We start from the raw sequence: 17435 nt of genomic DNA, 5'->3' as shown, positions 1-17435 counted from the left end.
AGTTTCTACACTTTCTAAATCGTATCTAACTGTTAAAAGAATTAATATGCAAAGTTTTAAATCGAAAGGACATAACATGTCTAAATTAACTAAAATAGCTAACCGTAACGGACTGACGGACCTACTCTAATTATAGAAAAGCTTCGCTTTAAAAAAAAAGAAATAACGTACTAATATGTATATTGGTTATTTGTTATAAGTGTATTCATACATAATATTATATATATAAAAAAGCTAAATTTTTATAATTTCAATTAGTTAAAATTAACTAAAAAAATAATTATATTAACGAGTTTACTAAAGATTCATTTGTTAATATCAATAAACATTATGACATTATAGACAGAATATACTTGACTAGAGCTCCACGAATATAGGGATAGAAAAATGGAGGTTAATTTAAATTTTCCAATAGTTAATTATCAAATGCGTGAAATATTGTTAATTTCCAGTATGGCTTCGAAATAATTAATATCCGCTGGATTAGAACCGATTCTCAGCCACAGTGAAAAATCATGTATAGCATAATATTACAGACAATTTCCCACAAATTTTAAGAAACAAATAAGAAAGATTAATACTAGATTTGTTAACCTAGACCTGTTAACAAAACTGGTTTTAATATGACAGATTTTTATTTTGTGTCGTCCATTATCCTATCACTATATCCATGCTAAATTTCGCACAGGGATAAACATGAAATTAATAGCAAAAAATCAACCAAAATGGTTATAAATAAAATGAAACTTTTAAGCATTCAAAGAAAATGGGTAACTAGAGCTGGATCTTTAAATCATTTAGTGGTGGGCCGGATCCGGGTGCGCCAGAGGTGGTCTAAATTGGCGCACCTTATATCAACCTTATAGGCTATCCGGCCCACCAAGTAGCGCACCTCTTACACTTGTTTGGTGTAGCCACCGCGCCGGATCGGGGTGAGCCGTATTTCATTAATTAATATTTTTTTTCAATTAGTTTTAATATTTTATTGCAAAACTATCTTGAAAACATTTTTATAATTATTTTAAAAAAAAATTATATATTGTTTTATATAAAATACCGCACTGACCCAGCTTAAGTTATAAAGTTGTACCGGCAGGGATCGATATTTTATTGAGTGTCGCCAGCAATCTGGCAACACCGCGCCAAACATCTTTTAAAGATCAATGTTTTTTAGCAGTGGCTGTGGCGCACCTTCAACCCACCTTCGGACCACCTCTGGCGCACCCCAATCCGGCTCACCACTTAAATGATTTAAAGATCCAGCATTATCAAGTGACTAAAATACTTAAAATGTGCCGTATAAGTATAAAATGTAAATAAAAACTGGTCTCATCAAGCTAATTAAAAGTAAAAAAAAATAGCGGAGCATTATAGTCGCTTATTAATCTTAGTTTTCCCAAGTCCTTAACTTTTTCACTATTTTATTTTGTATTGGTTCCTGATTAAAAAATATCTAAATTCAATCAAAGACAACTTGGTGCTTTCACTTAAAGTGTCTAGCGAGCACAGAGCCATCCCTCCTAATTTTTAAAGCAATTGAAAATAAGGAGGGGGTTTCTGTTCTCTACTAGGTACTTTTAGGGAAAACTGCCGACAATTTTGTTCAGGGTTTTACAAGAGTCTTATTAGACATAGAAGCGAAAAAATGATTGTTCATGAAAAGTTATGATGATAGCTATTTCTATTATGTTAGCTGATTAAAACTAAGTAAAATATGCTTCAAAATAGTATTTAGAAAATCCAGTTTAAAAGAATAGTTAGTTATCGCATTGTAATAAAGACAGCTTTCCACGGATAGTAAAATAAAAAAATAAGGATGAATTAATGTTTTATTTGCCTCAAGTGGCTGAAGGCCTAGGTTAACAAAACATGATTTTTATTTTACTTTTTGTGAAAAATTTTCTTTAATACAACACAATACATGATATTTCAGTAAGGCTGAGAACCGTTTCTAATTCAGCGGATATTATTTGGATTCGGAGCCGTACTGGAAACAATATTCTGAAAAAAGGTAGATATGTACTAGATGTGCAGAATATGTTGTTCTCTTTGTTCATTTAAACTACCGATGGTTTTATAATCAAGCTATTAATAGTCGGCATTATCCTCTTAGAATTTTTTGGATCTTGGACAAAGTAGCTTCGGACAAAGTAGCTTCAGACAAAGTAGCTTCGGACAAAGTAGCTTCAGGACATTTATTAAAGTAAAATATCCTCAAACATAGGTGGGTTGGAATATCGTGGATTTCACAAAAAGTGGTTGGTAGATTTTTACAATTTAATATTGTTTTTACAATTTCTAAAATGATGTCTTTACAATTTTTAGGTTAGGTTAGGTTATAGGCTAGGGGGCCGAGCGCCCGCGGCTAACCCAAGCCAGGGGGCCGAGCGCTGCGGTCATGACCTTTATTAACAGTGGAGGCTACTTTGTCCTGAAGCTACTTTGTCCTGAAGCTACTTTGTCCTGAAGCTACTTTGTCCTGAAGCTACTTTGTCCGAAGCTACTTTGTCTGAAGCTACTTTGTCCGAAGCTACTTTGTCCAAGATCCAATTTTTTTTCAATTTTGAAATTTTTTATACAACCCCATAGCACCCCCCCCCCCTCCCCCGTTCGTTAATTTTTTACAATTAGGTTAGGTTATATGGTTACGGGGCCGAGAGCCCGTTACTATGCAGGCCAGGGGGCTACGCAGCGTCCATTGTAATTATTTTGTGGGGGAGGGGTGGGGGGAAGGGATATAAAAATTTTAAAAAATTCCTGCAAGGATTATACCTAATAATCATACACATACACAGGGATTTGCAAATGGAAAGGGGGGGAGGGAGAGGTTCTCATCAAATACAACCCCCCCCCCCCCCCAAAAAAAAAAGCCCTGTTGATAATACTAAATCAAAATACAAGTAAAGCAAAGTTAATCATTCAAAATCAATAAAAAATGTGTTTGTAGCAATTTCAATACAAAATATGGATACTTTTAGTTTTACACAAGTTTTATTTAAAATGATTTTAAAAAGGAGATTTTTATAGATTTAAAGCGTTTTAATAAAGAGATTTACGAGCGAAAAGAGGGAAATTCGAATAATTGATTTACATTTTTGTGTTTAAGGAATATTTTTTAATTAAACAAATTATCATTCAAGTAATAAAACATACAAAAAATATATATATGACTAAAGACAAAAAAAAAGTTTTTATAACCCAAAAGCTACTTAGTTAAATAAATTTAGATAAAATACTTTTCTCTACAAATTACCATACTAATCTAAGGTGCTTAAAAAGAATTTATGATTATAAATAGTCTATTATGAAAACTCTAAATGAAGTAAATCAAGCAGAAAAAAAATTTCAAGCAGTTATTTAAAAGGATTAATTTTTCTTTTCAAAGAAACTTGTATCTGTTACACAAAAAAATAATTATATTTGTCAATTAGAAAAATTTTATACAGTACAATAAATAAAAAAGGGTCAAAATATGTTTTTATATCACATTAAAAAGGCCAAAAAGTTTGTCACTAGATATTACCAGCATTTTTAGGTATTTGACTTTAGATTAAATTGTTTAGATCCCATAGCCAGGAGTAGTTTATAAAAATTGTTAATAAATAAAAAAATACGCATATTTTTTTATAGTTTTATAAGACTATAAAAAAAAACTGATTTTCCCCATATGTAATGAAAATTTTTCATAATTACCATAGGCATAAGTTGTCAAAAATCGGCTTTTTATTTCAATAAGATTAGATAAGGGATTGGAAGAACCACTCTGTATTATAATATATAAACTTAATTTAGCCTGCAGCCAAATATCTAAAAATGCCTGGATTTTACAAATATTTATTACAGCTTTTGGGTTACTTTCAAAGATCACAGATTTGAAACAATGTTCTAAATTTTAGTAAAAAAATTCATAATTTTTTCCGTTTTTTTTTCATCGGTAATGTAGCTACTCTGTAACTTGTTTTTAGGATAGATTAAAATTTTGAATTAGAAAATACACAATTTTGGTTTATTGCTTAGTACCATTGGACTGTAAATTACACATGTACCCATAGTTTTATAACCACTCTCGCTTAGTGTAAGGATTTAAAACTTTGGGTATTTCTTTAAAATTTAAATTGGTTAGTTCAGAACTTTAAAAGTTTAAACTTTTCAACCAATAATTTAATCTTTAAAATGGGCTTGTTCGCTACTTTAAGTATCAACATCCTTGATTTAATTTCTACTGGTTATTAACTGAGCTCTATTCTAAGCTTCTATAAATATAAAACATAGAGAAAAAATACAATTTACTATATCAATGCCCATAATTAAAAAATTTAGTACTAGATACTTCAAATAATCTAAATATTTATATCTAGATAAAATATCTAATATTTTCATAAATTTTCCTATTTATTAATATATCATAAAATTTGTTTCTACTAAAAATCTAGAAGACCTAATATTTAATTTCTTTGACACAATAGTTTCTGACAGACTTTTTAAAATAATGAAGTTAGGGAATTAAATTTTTAATGTATATAATAGTAATATTATGGTTTGTAATCACATATCATAAAAAGTTATTACAGAAATACATTTTTGTATTTAATTTTTATGTGTTTAAGTAATGATTGTTGAAATATGATGAAGCGTATTTTCCGTAAAATTTTGTGTAACTATTTAGTCAAATGCGCCTATTAGGTCAAACTGTTCTTAATTTTGATCAAACGCATAGTATAATTAAAAGCATAACTAAGAACAGTTTGACCTAATAATCGCATTTGACTGGAAGCTTGCATCCAATTTTACGGATGATACGCGAAATGCCCCCTTTATTGAAATACTGATGATTTTATACTTTATGAAAAATTATGATGTTTATTATTTATATGTATACTGTTAGGCAAGGTTAACTATTTTTTATAGTTGTAATCACATAAAGGATAGGTATACCTATTATCTACCTTTTTAAAAGCCATTTAAGTAAGGTACATATTTCATTGAAAAATAATGGACATTCTATAGATTCATAGAAAATTATATTGATTTGCCAAGTTTATTAACTAGTTCTAAGATGGACTGGCTTAGAATGTTTTGAGGGCCAGTTTAAATGGGGATGGGATTGTACAAAGTGACTATGCCCAGTTATGGGGGGGGGGGGGAGGTCATTAGATATACCTGCATAATTTTATGTGATTTCAGCAAAAAAATTATATCGTATTTGCTTTTAAGATTAGTATATAATATAAGAGATAGAAAATTTGCATTTAAAGTTTGTTTTTAATTTTTGGATATAAGTTTCTAACTAAAAATGTAAATTAGTTTCATAATTAAATTTTGTACCTCAAATTTAGTGTAAATTTTAAATGTAAAAGTATAAAAAAATGCTTATAGTTCTAAAACGAATTTTAACATTAAAACATGTTCTTCTCTTATACATAAGCATACAATTAAGTAATAATTGTTTTTCGCTTCGTACTATAGACAGCTTTCTGCGGATATTAAAAACTGGTCTAAATCTTATTATATTTTATTTAATATTTGTAGAAAATTATCTGAAATACGATGCTATACATAATATTTCAGTATAGCTGATAACCGGTTCTAATCCAGCAGATATTTATCGGTTTCAAAGCCATACTGAAAATAAATATACATTTGTAACTATACAAGGTGTAACTCAGAAAAGGAGACATTTCTTGCTGGCTCAACTTTTACTTTTGTTGGTCCCTCCGTCCAAATGTCAATACGGGTTGCCGCCGATTTCTCTGGCCAGCACATGCTGCTGTTGTAGGTGGTTGGGTAACGCGGCAAATGAGCGTGTGAGGACTGTTTGTCGTCTTCCTTGACTAGAGAGTTCCCTGTGCTTGAGCCTACAGAGTTCAAGGTTGACATCTCAACTCTAAAAAAAAACATTCATGAAAACAATTTTGTAATGAAAATTGATTAATATTGTGTAAAAGTCAGTTATGTGCTTTCACACAAAGTGCCTGTTGATCACAGATACCACCCATCCCCCAAATATTTGTTTTAATAAAATGAAAATAAAGGAGATGTTTGTATTTTTTCCCTATGCCTAATCTCTGCTGGGCTATTTAGTACTAAATATAACCTAAACTAACCAAACCTAAAGTAAGAAACAAGGGAAAGAAAATTAAATCCCAATTTAATATCAATTTATTCAAAATATAAGGGAGGGAAGGGGGGAGGGGGTCAGCGCTTTTTAAGGGTAAAAAAGTAGGTACATTACCTGTTGCTGGGAATTGGCATTGACCTCTGGTTGGTATCACTGCTGCTGGAGCTATTGGAACTTGGATTGGACCAGGACCTGATAAACATACGTAAATTAGAATTTGAAGTAAATAAATTTGCAATTGCACAAAATAAAGATGAGACACACGGAAAATTTTTATGATTGCTATTTTAGTTGTCCCTAGAACCATTCACATGACGAAAAACGCTTAAAATTAGATATTAATTTATTACCTGGTAATATTAGGGGAGATATCCACTTGAGGAGTGGAATGATGATCATCAGAGCACCAGGGGTGGGAGAGCACGGAGTGCAGGTCAATTCTGTTTGTTACATCAGCCTGGTAAATTATATAGAATAAGTAAAATCCTATAATATAAAATTATAAAAGTTTTGTGTTTTCCTTTAATATCTCATAGAAATCTAGACCCGTCGTTTCACAAGTTAAAGGGAAGTTTAAGGACAGGTATTGAACTATTTGTATGGGAATAAGGTTTCCCTACTAAGAGATATGGCCCTTCCGCCTCCCCCCCCCCCCAAAAAAAATGGATATTTATCGGTTTCGAAGAGGCCATACTACAAAAAGTTCTTACCTGAATACATTTGGTAATCAGATCTTTGCAGGCGGGGGAAATGCAATGACGAAACTTGAGAACTCCGGCACAAATCTAAACATAAGACATTAAAACATAGATCCTTTAGAGTCCTTGATTGTCTTTTCATTATCAATGCATACTGAAAAATACTTTCAAAAAATCAGCGCCTTAGCCGTGGTCACCCGCCATTTTTATAGAAATTTAGGTCACACAGACAGTTGATGTTTATTCATTTTCATAGATTTTTGTTTTGCCACAACCGTACTTTTTAATTCTTATCTGCTAGAAGTAAATTAGTCACTAGCTTTTTTCCTACCCTAATTTCTTTTTATATTGGAACTCCGAACTGTAAATTAAACAATATTTATTTATCTCTTAGTATTCCGCTGTCCGCGGATAGAAAAATGTTTAAATTTCAGGTCAACAATACATCTTATAATTATATGATTTTTTAAATATTTATGGAAAGTTGTCTGAATTACGATACGATGCATAATATTTTTGTAGGCCCAAGAACCAGTTCTAATTCAGCGGAAATTAACCGGATTTGAATCCATCCTGGAAAAAGTGTTACCTCTCTGTCAGTTTCGAAAGGAATATCTCCGCAGACCATATCATACAGAAGTATTCCAAGGGACCAGACTGTGGCGGAATCTCCCTGGCAAAAAAAAGAAATCATTTTAGCTTAAACAAGATTAATTGTCAGGAGGTGAGGGACACTAGTCCCCAAGATCTTATAATAACGTTTTCTTATTCGTTGGCTTAACAACTTTGGGGACATTTATGAATTTTAATTTGTTGGTTTATTAAGTTGAGTGTCAAAACGTTCCAACCACAAATTGTAAACTACAGATGGGATAATTTTGTGTATAATCATTGGGGATGTTTATCCATTTATCTTCCATTGTCTTATTGTGAATATAACTTACTATTAACGTTACGGTAACAAAGAACAATAGAGTATAATTTTAAGATGAAAGGAATAATATAAGAGAATAAAAATCTTCTTTTGTCAGGTTAATTTTAATTTTTATCAAATGCTTTGCCTATGTCTAGCTTGCTTAAATTAGCTAAATTGCTTTTCAACACTTGAAGATAATTTTGCTTTTCAAAAAAAGCTTACTACTTTATATAACAGGATCAATTGGACTATAAAATGTTTTATACCTGGTAAATATTGGACATTATCCATTCTGGAGGCGAGTAAACTCGGGTACCTATAACAATTAGAAACATGATTTTATTGGATTAAAATTCCTTATAAAAAGAATACTTCTATGGTCACATTTTCAGCTTTAAAAAAATTCTTATAGCATACAAATTGCCTTTTTTCCATAAACGTGCAGAAGTGGTGTCAATATCCAACTTGAAATAAAATCAGAAAGGCCTCCTCCTCATTAAAGCCACAAATCCTGTGCAAGCTACTATTCACAAATATTCAATTAATTTTTTTTAGAAACGCAGTAAAAACCCTTAACCTCCTATACCCTGTAGGCCCTACCCTACAAGGCACTAGTAATCCTGATTCTTATTAAAAGCGAAGCTTTTCTATAATTAGGGTCGGTCCGTCCGTACGTCTGTCCGTCCGTACGTCCATCCGTCCGTAACGGATAGCTTTTTTCGCTAATTTAAGCATGTTAGAATTGTCCTATTGATTTCAAACTTTGCATGGTGATTCCTGTAGTAGTTAGGTACGATTTAGAAAGCGTAGCAACTCTATAATCGTTACCAGAATGTCCGTACGTCCATTTTAAACATGTTGATTTTTTTATGTGATTTAATAATCCGATTGATCTGATTTTTGGTATACTGATTGCTGGGACAACAAAGTACAATATTATAAGCGAAGCAACTCTATAATCAAGTCCTAAAAATGTAAGTATGTCCATAAACATTATTCTGTATTAAGCAGTTTTTCAACAATTTTATTTACAATTTTGCTTCGACATTTATACATTTATATTCTGATTATTCAGTTCTGACACTATACAAGTGTTAGTGTCCGTTTGTCCTACCGTTTCAGTGCTTCGCTTTTATGGATGTTGTCATCCTTGTTTAACCTAACCTTTATAGAGGAACAAAATTTGTGTTTAAAACTTATTTAGGGGAAAGAAAGAAAGTCCATGGCGAGATGAGTAAATAACTTTTATTACGCTCCCCCCCCCCCTCTTTTAAAAAAAAGCTTAACATCCTTATTGGAGGAATGTCAACTTACCATCAAAATCCGTGTAAGGTTCAGTTTGGTACAGGGTAGAGGAACCAAAATCAATCAACTTCAATTTCAGGGTTCTAAAATAAAAGTTTTCAAAACAAATCAACAATCATTCAATTTGAAGCAACAGGGATTTTTGTCTGAAGCAAAAGATCACCAAAACGAGATTACAAATCTTTTTTTGGGGTTATAAAGGAATCTTTATACATATATATGCAGAGAGTGGGGAAGGGGGGAGAAGGTTCATCTAAGATTTTTAAGTGTCTTGGGTAAAGAAATCGTCCATAGAAAAATACCATATCAAAAAATTCTAGTTTAAATTAAAAATTAAATTTTATGTAAAGGGATGACTCGCCATCACACCCTTCTTTCCTTTAATATAAAATTACCTTAAATCTACAAGAATATTTTCATCCTTGATATCTCTGTGAAGGATTCCTTCTCTCTTGCAAGCCAATATTGTCTCCACAACCTAAAATAAAAAGCTTATTATTGAGTTGTTGCGCTATTGAAGTTTTTTTTATAGTTTACAAAAATAAAAATCTTTGAAAATAGATTTATTTCTGATGCAAATTTAAATGAAAAAGCTATTAAAAATATTTTGATGGATTACGTAGTATCAAGGGTTATCCCTATGATCTTTATGCATGTAAGAGTTAGTAAACCCTAACGTCTAGGCTAACCTAAGAAATTTACTCCAATGATTATTTACCTGTCTAAAAAAGTTTCTGGCAAGCTGTTCCTCCAAAATACGCTTCTCTGTGATAAAATCAAACAAATCCTGAACAAAAATACGAATTGTCAAAATGTTTTAAAACATTATTTAACAAGGATGACAAAATCGTTAAAAGCAGGGTTCGGAAGCCGCAGCCGCAGCCTCAGCCACCATCAGCCGCGCGGCTTACGAGAAGCCTCAAAATCAGCCGCGCGGCTTCCTCAGCCACCCAATAAGCCTCAGCCTTAGTCGCAGCCGCGCGGCTTAAAGAAAACATAAGCCACTGTAAGCCTCAGCCGCATTCAGCCACTGTAAGCCTCAGCCACTGTAAGCCTCAGCCACAAAACTCCAATTCAGCCACATTAAGCCTCAGCCGCACTAAGCCTCATTCAGTCAACGCCCCTCTAAGCCTCAGCCGCAATCAGCCGCGCGGCTTATAGTTGGGGAAGCCTCAGCCACACTCAGCCGCGCGGCTGTTAATAATTTGAAGCCGCAGCCGCACTCAGCCGCGCGGCTTCAAGAAAGCCTCAGCCGCAGCTGCAAAGTTATGATTATGCCGCAGCCGCAGCCGCGCGGCTTGATATTTGTAAGCCGCAGCCTCAGCCGCAGCTTAATTTTTTAAATTCAGCCGCAGCTTTGACACAGCCGCGCGGCTGAGATATTGTAAGCCCCAGCCGCAGCCGCAGGTGCTAAATTAGTACAAGCCTCAGCCGTCAATTCAGCCGCGGGGCTTAATTTTCATTTAATTTTGTCTGTCTGAAGCTTAAGATCTCAGCAACCACTGAACTGACAATGTTGTCCTTCTCAGGAATCCTTTTACTAAAGTAACAGGATGTCTATGTGTCTGTGTATCTGTGTGTCTGTACTGAAGGATCTCTCTAACCGCTGAACCGATCGGGTTCTCCTTAACAGGGTAGCTTCTCATAGGTCCTGGGAAGGTTTATAACTATTTTTTTGGGGGTGGGACACCTCCAACCCCCCAAAAAAATTAAAAATCCACCCCCCCCCCCTCAAATAAAGAAAATTTTTTTTAAATTTTTTAAACTAAAATTAAAAATGAGGGGGGAGACCCCCTTCCCTAAAAAAAAAAAAATTCCCCCCCCCAAAAAAAATTTTTTTGTTTACTTTTCTTTAAAAATTTAAAATAAGAAATTGGGTTATTAAATTTGACTCTCTCTCTTCCTCAAGTGCCCCCTAGAGGCCTCTAGGGGCGTATCCGCTAGTTATATATATATTGACATTGGATGGTTTTGAGCTAATTTTGGGGTGGGGGTCAGACATTTCCATCGCCCAAAAATAATTTTTTTAAATGTTATACTTTTAAATTTTTTTATATTCTTTTATAAAAATTTTATCTTAAGTTTTTTTTAAAATTACAACATAGAAACTACCATCTCGAACAACTACAAAAAGTTTGAACCTGTAACGTAAGAGCTTCAGTGGCGCAATCAGTTAGCGCACGGTTCTTCTACACTGTTATGCCGGGGTTATAAGTTCGAATTTCACCAGGAGCAATACGTTTTTGAACGTTGATACTTATGAATATTATTGAATACTATTTATAGGATAACTGCCCTACTGACGTTTGCCTAATTTTATTGTTTTTAAAAGATACAAATTTTTCAGAATTTACTTAATATTCACTATGAATTTGTATTATCTTAAATTTTTTTTCTTGTACAAGTGGCCTATTTAGCTCAATGGTAGAGCACTCGTCTTTTAAACTAGGGACCGTGAGTTCAAACCTCTCAGGGGGCAATCAATTTTTGTGATACTCAAGTTATATAGTAGCTTCTCTATTATTTTTCCGTTTAGGTACGCAATACTTGTTATATATAATTAAGCTTCTCCTACTTAGATATTTCTTCAATTTTAAATGTATTTAATACTTTGTGGTTGATGAGAGACACTGAAAAAGTTATGCAAAAAAAAGATTTGTATGGAGAGTTATTTTGTCTGTAGATTAAGAATTCGATAACTACTGAACTAATGAAAACTTTTTAAATTGCCTTTTCCAAGTTTTTGAATTTCTTAAAAAACTAAAATTAAAACTGGTGGGTGCTCAACCAAACTCCACCCTATTTTCCCATAAAAAAAATAATAAAAGTCACCCTTCATCCCCCTAAATTTTTTTTCTTCTGGGATTCGAACCCGGATGATAGATGGTTCAAAGCTGTTACTGTACCAAAAAGCTATCAGAGCTCCAATATTTCAAAATGAAAATTTGTCTTATTTTTAGATCATTAAGTATTATGATGTCTGTTTGTTTGTCTGTGTATATGTTTGTACTACAGGATCTCGCTAACTACTAAACCGATATGGTGCTCCTATTCAGGGTAGTTTCTTATAGGTACTGGGAAGGTTTACAACTATTTTGGGGGAGGGTACCATCACACTACCAGAAAAAAATTGCCTTAGAAAAAAAATTAAACATCACCCCAAAATTAAAAATGGGATTTACTCGCCCTGGCCCTCCCAACCCAATAAAAATCACCCTACCCCCAAAAAAATTATTTTAATTTAGTTCTTCTTTTTCCAGTACCTATTGTTTAGTATTTTTTGTAATAACTTCATAATTACATTGTCATTAAGATTATGTGACATAAAAAGTTAGTCATAAAAATTATACCCATGAATAATTGTAATAAAAAGCACTTTTGTAAAAATAACATTTTTCATAAGAGGTAAGTTTTTATGACAAATACATTTATTGCAAGTGTACATATGATAAGCATTTTAAAGACGATTATTTTTAAGACAAATTTAACCTGCGTACCATGGCTCAACATGTAGCGCATCTGCTTGTCATCATGGAGGTAATAGGTTCGAATCTTGGCCAGACACTGCGTGAAAACTGAAGACGTTAAATGGTTCCTAATGCAGCTATGCCAGGTATGCAACATGTAAAGTTAGAGTATGAGGATTTCCTTGGCTCGTAAACAGGCATAACTCATTACCATAGGACTTTCTGGCAGGTAGTTGATTGCTGGATAGATGTCACTTAAATTGGAAAGAATTGGTTCCCCTTAATTATCCAAGGTTCAACAAGAAGCACATCTGCTTGTCATCAGGGAGGTAATAGGTTCGAATCTCGGCCAGACACTGCGTTATAACTGAAGACATTAAATGGTTCCTGCTGCTATGGCAGGTGTGCAACATGTAAAGTTGGAGTAGGAGGATTTCCTTGGCTCATAAACAGGCGTAACTCATTACCATAAAACTTTCAGGCAGGTAGTTCAATAAAAAAAAGTTGGTTGCTGGATAGATGTCACTTAAACTAATACAGAAAAGGAAAGAATTGGTTCCCCAAGGTTCAACAAGTAGCGCATCTGCTTGTCATCACGGATGTAATAGGTTCGAATCTCGCGCAGACACTGCGTTATAACTGAAGACATTAAATGGTTCCTAGGTGCTTGGTGTGCAACATGACAGGCGCAAAGGAAAGATATAATTCCCCTTAGTTATCCAGGGTTGTTGGACCTTGAGTTAATGTCATAGAAACCCTCGACCGTGGCTCAACATGTAGCGCATCGGCTCGTCGTCTGGGAGTTGATAGGCTTTGTACTGCATCATAACTAAAGATGTTGAAATAAATTTCTACTGCTAAAAAACTTGTATAAAACTTTGGGTACCAGTATAAAACTTTGGGTATCAGAATAAATTTTTGTCTATTAGTATAAAACTTTGGGTACCAGTATAAAACTTTGGGTACCAGAATAAATTTTTGGCTATTAGTATAAAATTTGGGTACCAGTATAAAACTTTGGGTACCAGTATAAAACTTTGGGTACCAATATAAAATTTGGGTACCAGTATAAAACTTTGGGTACTCGTATAAAACTTAAGGTACCAGTATAAAACTTTGGGTACCAATATTAAAACAAAATTTTAGGTATTAGTATAAAATTTTGGGTACCAGTATAAAACTTTGGGTACTAGTATAAAACTTTGGGTACCAGTATAAAACTTTGGGTACCAGTATAAAATTTGGGTAACTGTATAAAACTTTGGGTACCAGTATAAAACTTTGGGTACCAGTATAAAATTTGGGTACCTGTATAAAACTTTGGGTACCAGTAAAAAACTTTGGGTACCAGTATAAATTTTTAGTACCAGTATAAAACTTTTGGTACCAGTTTCAAACTTTGGGTACCAGTATAAAACTTTGGGTACCAGTATAAAACTTTGGGTTCTAGTATAAAACTTTGGGTACCAGTAAAAAACTTTGGGTACCAGTATACATTTTTAGTACCAGTATAAAACTTTGGGTACCAGTTTAAAACTTTGGGTACCAGTACAAAACTTTGGGTACCAGTATAAAACTTTGGGTTCTAGTATAAAACTTTTGGTACAAGTATAAAACTTTGGGTACCAGAATAAAATTTGAGTACTAGTCTAAAACTTTGGGTACCTGTATAAAAACTTTGGGTACCAGTATAAAACTTTGAGTACTAGTATAAAACTTTGGGTACTAGAATAAAACTTTAGATACCAGAATAAAATTTGAGTACTAGTATATAATTTTGGGTACTAGTATAAAACTTTGGGTACCAGTATAAAACTTTGGGTACCAGAATAAAACTTTGGGTACCAGAATAAAACTTTGGGTACCAGTATAAAATTTTGGGTACCAGTAAAATTTGGGTACCAGTATAAAACTTTGTGTACCAGTATAAAACTTTGGTTACCAGTAAAATTTGGGTACCAGTATAAAACTTTGGGTTCTAGTCTAAAACTTTGGGTACCATTATAAAACTTTGGGTACCAGACTAAAACTTTGGGTACCAGTATAAAACTTTGAGTACCAGTATAAAACTTTGGGTACTAGAATAAAACTTTGGGTACTAGAATAAAACTTTGAGTACCAGAATAAACTTTGGGTACCAGTATAAAACTTTGGGTACCAGTATAAAATTTGGGTACCAATTCTGAATCAAACATTTGAAAAAATCCTGCTGTCCTCCCCCCTCTTCCCTCCACTCTTATTCTCACAACCCCTAACCACCCTCAACTCTCCAAAAAATGTCCTAGAATGCATTTAAAAAATCCAATTTAGCCAAAGCCTCAGCTGCAAAGCTTATTTTATAATCAGCCATAAGATCAGCCGCAAGGCTTAATATTGTATTCAGCCGCAGCCGCATTCAGCTGCGCGGCTGAATTTAATTCAGCCACAGCCTCAGCCGCACGGCTTTCAGTAAGCCGCAGCCTCAGAATCAGCCGCGAGGCTTAATTATGTTATCAGCCACTCTTAGCCTCAGCCTCACTCAGCCGCGCGGCTTAATTTTCCAATCAGCCACTGTAAGCCGCAGCCGCTATGAGCCGCGCGGCTTTCAGTAAGCCGCAGCCTCAGCCACAAATCCTTCAGCCACTGTAAGCCTCAGCCACCCTCAGCCACTGTAAGCCTCAGCCGCTCGAAGCCTCAGCCACAAAATTCCAATTCAGCCACTGTAAGCCTCAGCCACCCCAATTCTTATTAAGCCTCAGCCGCATTCAGCCGCAGCCACTCTCAGCCGCACTAAGCCTCAGCCACTCTCAGCCTCAGCCACTTCCATAACTTTCAGCAGCCGCAGCCGCAGCCACAGCCGCAAATTAGGATGCAGCCGCAGCCGCAGCCGCGCGGCTGATAGCGCGGCTTCCGAACCCTGGTTAAAAGCACACAAAATTAGCGGAAAATATGTTAATTTATCACAATATTACTTAAATTAAAGTAAATAGGATATTTGTATAAGAGTTAAAAAGGTGCTGAAATGATTAACATACTCAACATTGACTTTCTGTTTTTTATTGTATACTTTCTAAATTTGACGTCATTGGCACAGGGATCATCAAAGTTTGAAGTCGAGGGGATGATAACATGAAGTACAAAGTTTTAGACGGACGTTTGGACCTTAAATGTAAAAAGTGGTCATTAAATATTGTGCACCATATGTACTAAATCAATTTAACTTTTTAGCATCATAAAGTTATGTACATATCTAGGGAGGGAGTGAACATTGGCCTGTTTATTACACTAGTCCTCAAAGTTTTATAATAAAGTTTTCTTATTTGTTGGATTGACAACTTTTGGGACTTTTATTTAATTTTGATTGGTTGGTTTTGTGTGTTTAAATGTTTCAACCACTAATTGTAAACTACAGAGGGTGTAATTTTGTTTATTATCATGTGGGATGTACATCAATTTATCGGCCATTGTCTAATCCCTTTAGATCCCTGGTACAGATTAGAAAAAAGTGTAGATTTTAGTGCACACAATAATTGTACATAAATAGTGCATTATTGCAAAAGTTCTTTGACATAACAACTAATTTTATAGAATAGCAAAATTAACAATTTGAATATTTTAAGTGTCTATTGAAGTAGGGATCTAAAGGGATAATAGAATTGTCGATAAATTTATGTACGTCCCCAATTATAATACCGAAATTACCCCTTCTGTAGATTACAATTATTGGTTAAAACCTTTAGACACTCAATTTAATGAACCAAATAATCAAACTTCAACAAAAGTCCCCAAAGTTGTTATTCTAACAAATAAGAAATCGTTATTAAAAAACATTGGTGACTAGTATAATATAAACAGCCCAACGTCCTATCCTCCCTTCTATTGAAAACTGAGGTTCTAAGTTTTTTTTATGAAAATACAACTTTTAACATTTAAAACAAAAGTTAACTGTTTTGTATGAGCTCTAATTGCAAGTGTAAATAAAAGCTAAAGTAGGTTAATTGATAAAAACAATCATTTCGCACCAGATTCACAATTAAATTAAATAACAAGGATGACAACAATCATAAGTAGCGTAGCTCAAAATTATCATGAAATGTACAGAACGGACAAAGTAAGTTATAGAGCAAAGAAAAAAGAGAGCGATTATACAAAAATTCTAAGAAAATCACGAAACCTATTAAAATTATGCCTTTGGAGGACAGACCGACATACAGATAATACAATGTATAGATTAGATACTCATATACACTAAATATTTCAGCTGTCTATTTTCAACAGCAACCAAGAAAATAACATTTTTTCCGAATAGCGTTACGGACTGACTAACGGACAGAAAAAGTGAATTATAGAAGAACTTTGCTAATAAAAAACAGAGAAAAGAAACAAATACAATTACAGGGCTTTTGATTTGCCAAGCGAAGCTTTTCTATAAATAGGGTCCATACACCCGTCCGTCTGAAACAGATAGCTTCAATTGCTCATTTGAGTTAGATTTATCCTTTCAATTTCAAACATAACATGATGATTCATGTAACTGTTAGGTACAATTTAGAAAGCTTAGCAACTCTTTACCTATATTCCTTGGGTGTGTCATTAATTTAGTTGCACTGCGCAACCCCCCCCCCCCCCCACCCTGGTAAAAAAACAGTGTAAGCCAGTGTCTGAATGTATTTATAGATTGTGACATAATTACTCTATCATGTGGAGAATTAACCCACATTTTACATATGTTCCTTGTTAAACTTTCATGCTGATATTATATCAATAAAAAAATCATAATATTATTTATGGGATCTTAAGGGATAAGACTACGGACGATAATTTGATGTACATCCCCGATATTGAAGCACAAAATTAATAATTTGGTAGATTATAATTATTGGTCAAAAAAAATTTCACACTGATAGTTTATACTAAACCAATTAAGCTTTGATAATAGTACCCGAAGTTTT

General features: G+C 33.7%; 1 protein-coding gene across 2 annotated transcripts in view; it reads right to left on the bottom strand.

Annotated features, from left to right (window-relative positions):
- Positions 1-163: 163 nt before the first annotated feature.
- The window catches only part of LOC145306670 (serine/threonine-protein kinase pim-1-like), an 85134-nt gene continuing 67862 nt past the window's right edge, over positions 164-17435 (bottom strand). Inside the window, exons 9-18 of one of the 2 annotated variants that reach the window (XM_080148972.1) lie at positions 9756-9824; positions 9433-9515; positions 9047-9120; positions 7999-8048; positions 7406-7489; positions 6829-6903; positions 6469-6575; positions 6233-6310; positions 5639-5884; positions 164-5537 (exon numbers count right to left, since the gene is read on the bottom strand). In XM_080148972.1, the coding sequence (XP_080005098.1) occupies positions 5647-5884; positions 6233-6310; positions 6469-6575; positions 6829-6903; positions 7406-7489; positions 7999-8048; positions 9047-9120; positions 9433-9515; positions 9756-9824 (858 nt within the window). In that variant the 3' untranslated portion in view covers positions 164-5537; positions 5639-5646. Of the gene's footprint in view, positions 5885-6232; positions 6311-6468; positions 6576-6828; positions 6904-7405; positions 7490-7998; positions 8049-9046; positions 9121-9432; positions 9516-9755; positions 9825-17435 lie in introns of both variants that reach the window. The other variant, XM_080148971.1, reaches the window with a different exon arrangement.

Source organism: Acartia tonsa, chromosome 14 (assembly GCF_053477335.1).
Source record: "Acartia tonsa isolate MP-2025a chromosome 14, ASM5347733v1, whole genome shotgun sequence".
NCBI classification, from domain to species: Eukaryota; Metazoa; Arthropoda; class Copepoda; order Calanoida; family Acartiidae; genus Acartia; species Acartia tonsa.
This window is presented reverse-complemented; position numbering and strand designations above follow the sequence as displayed.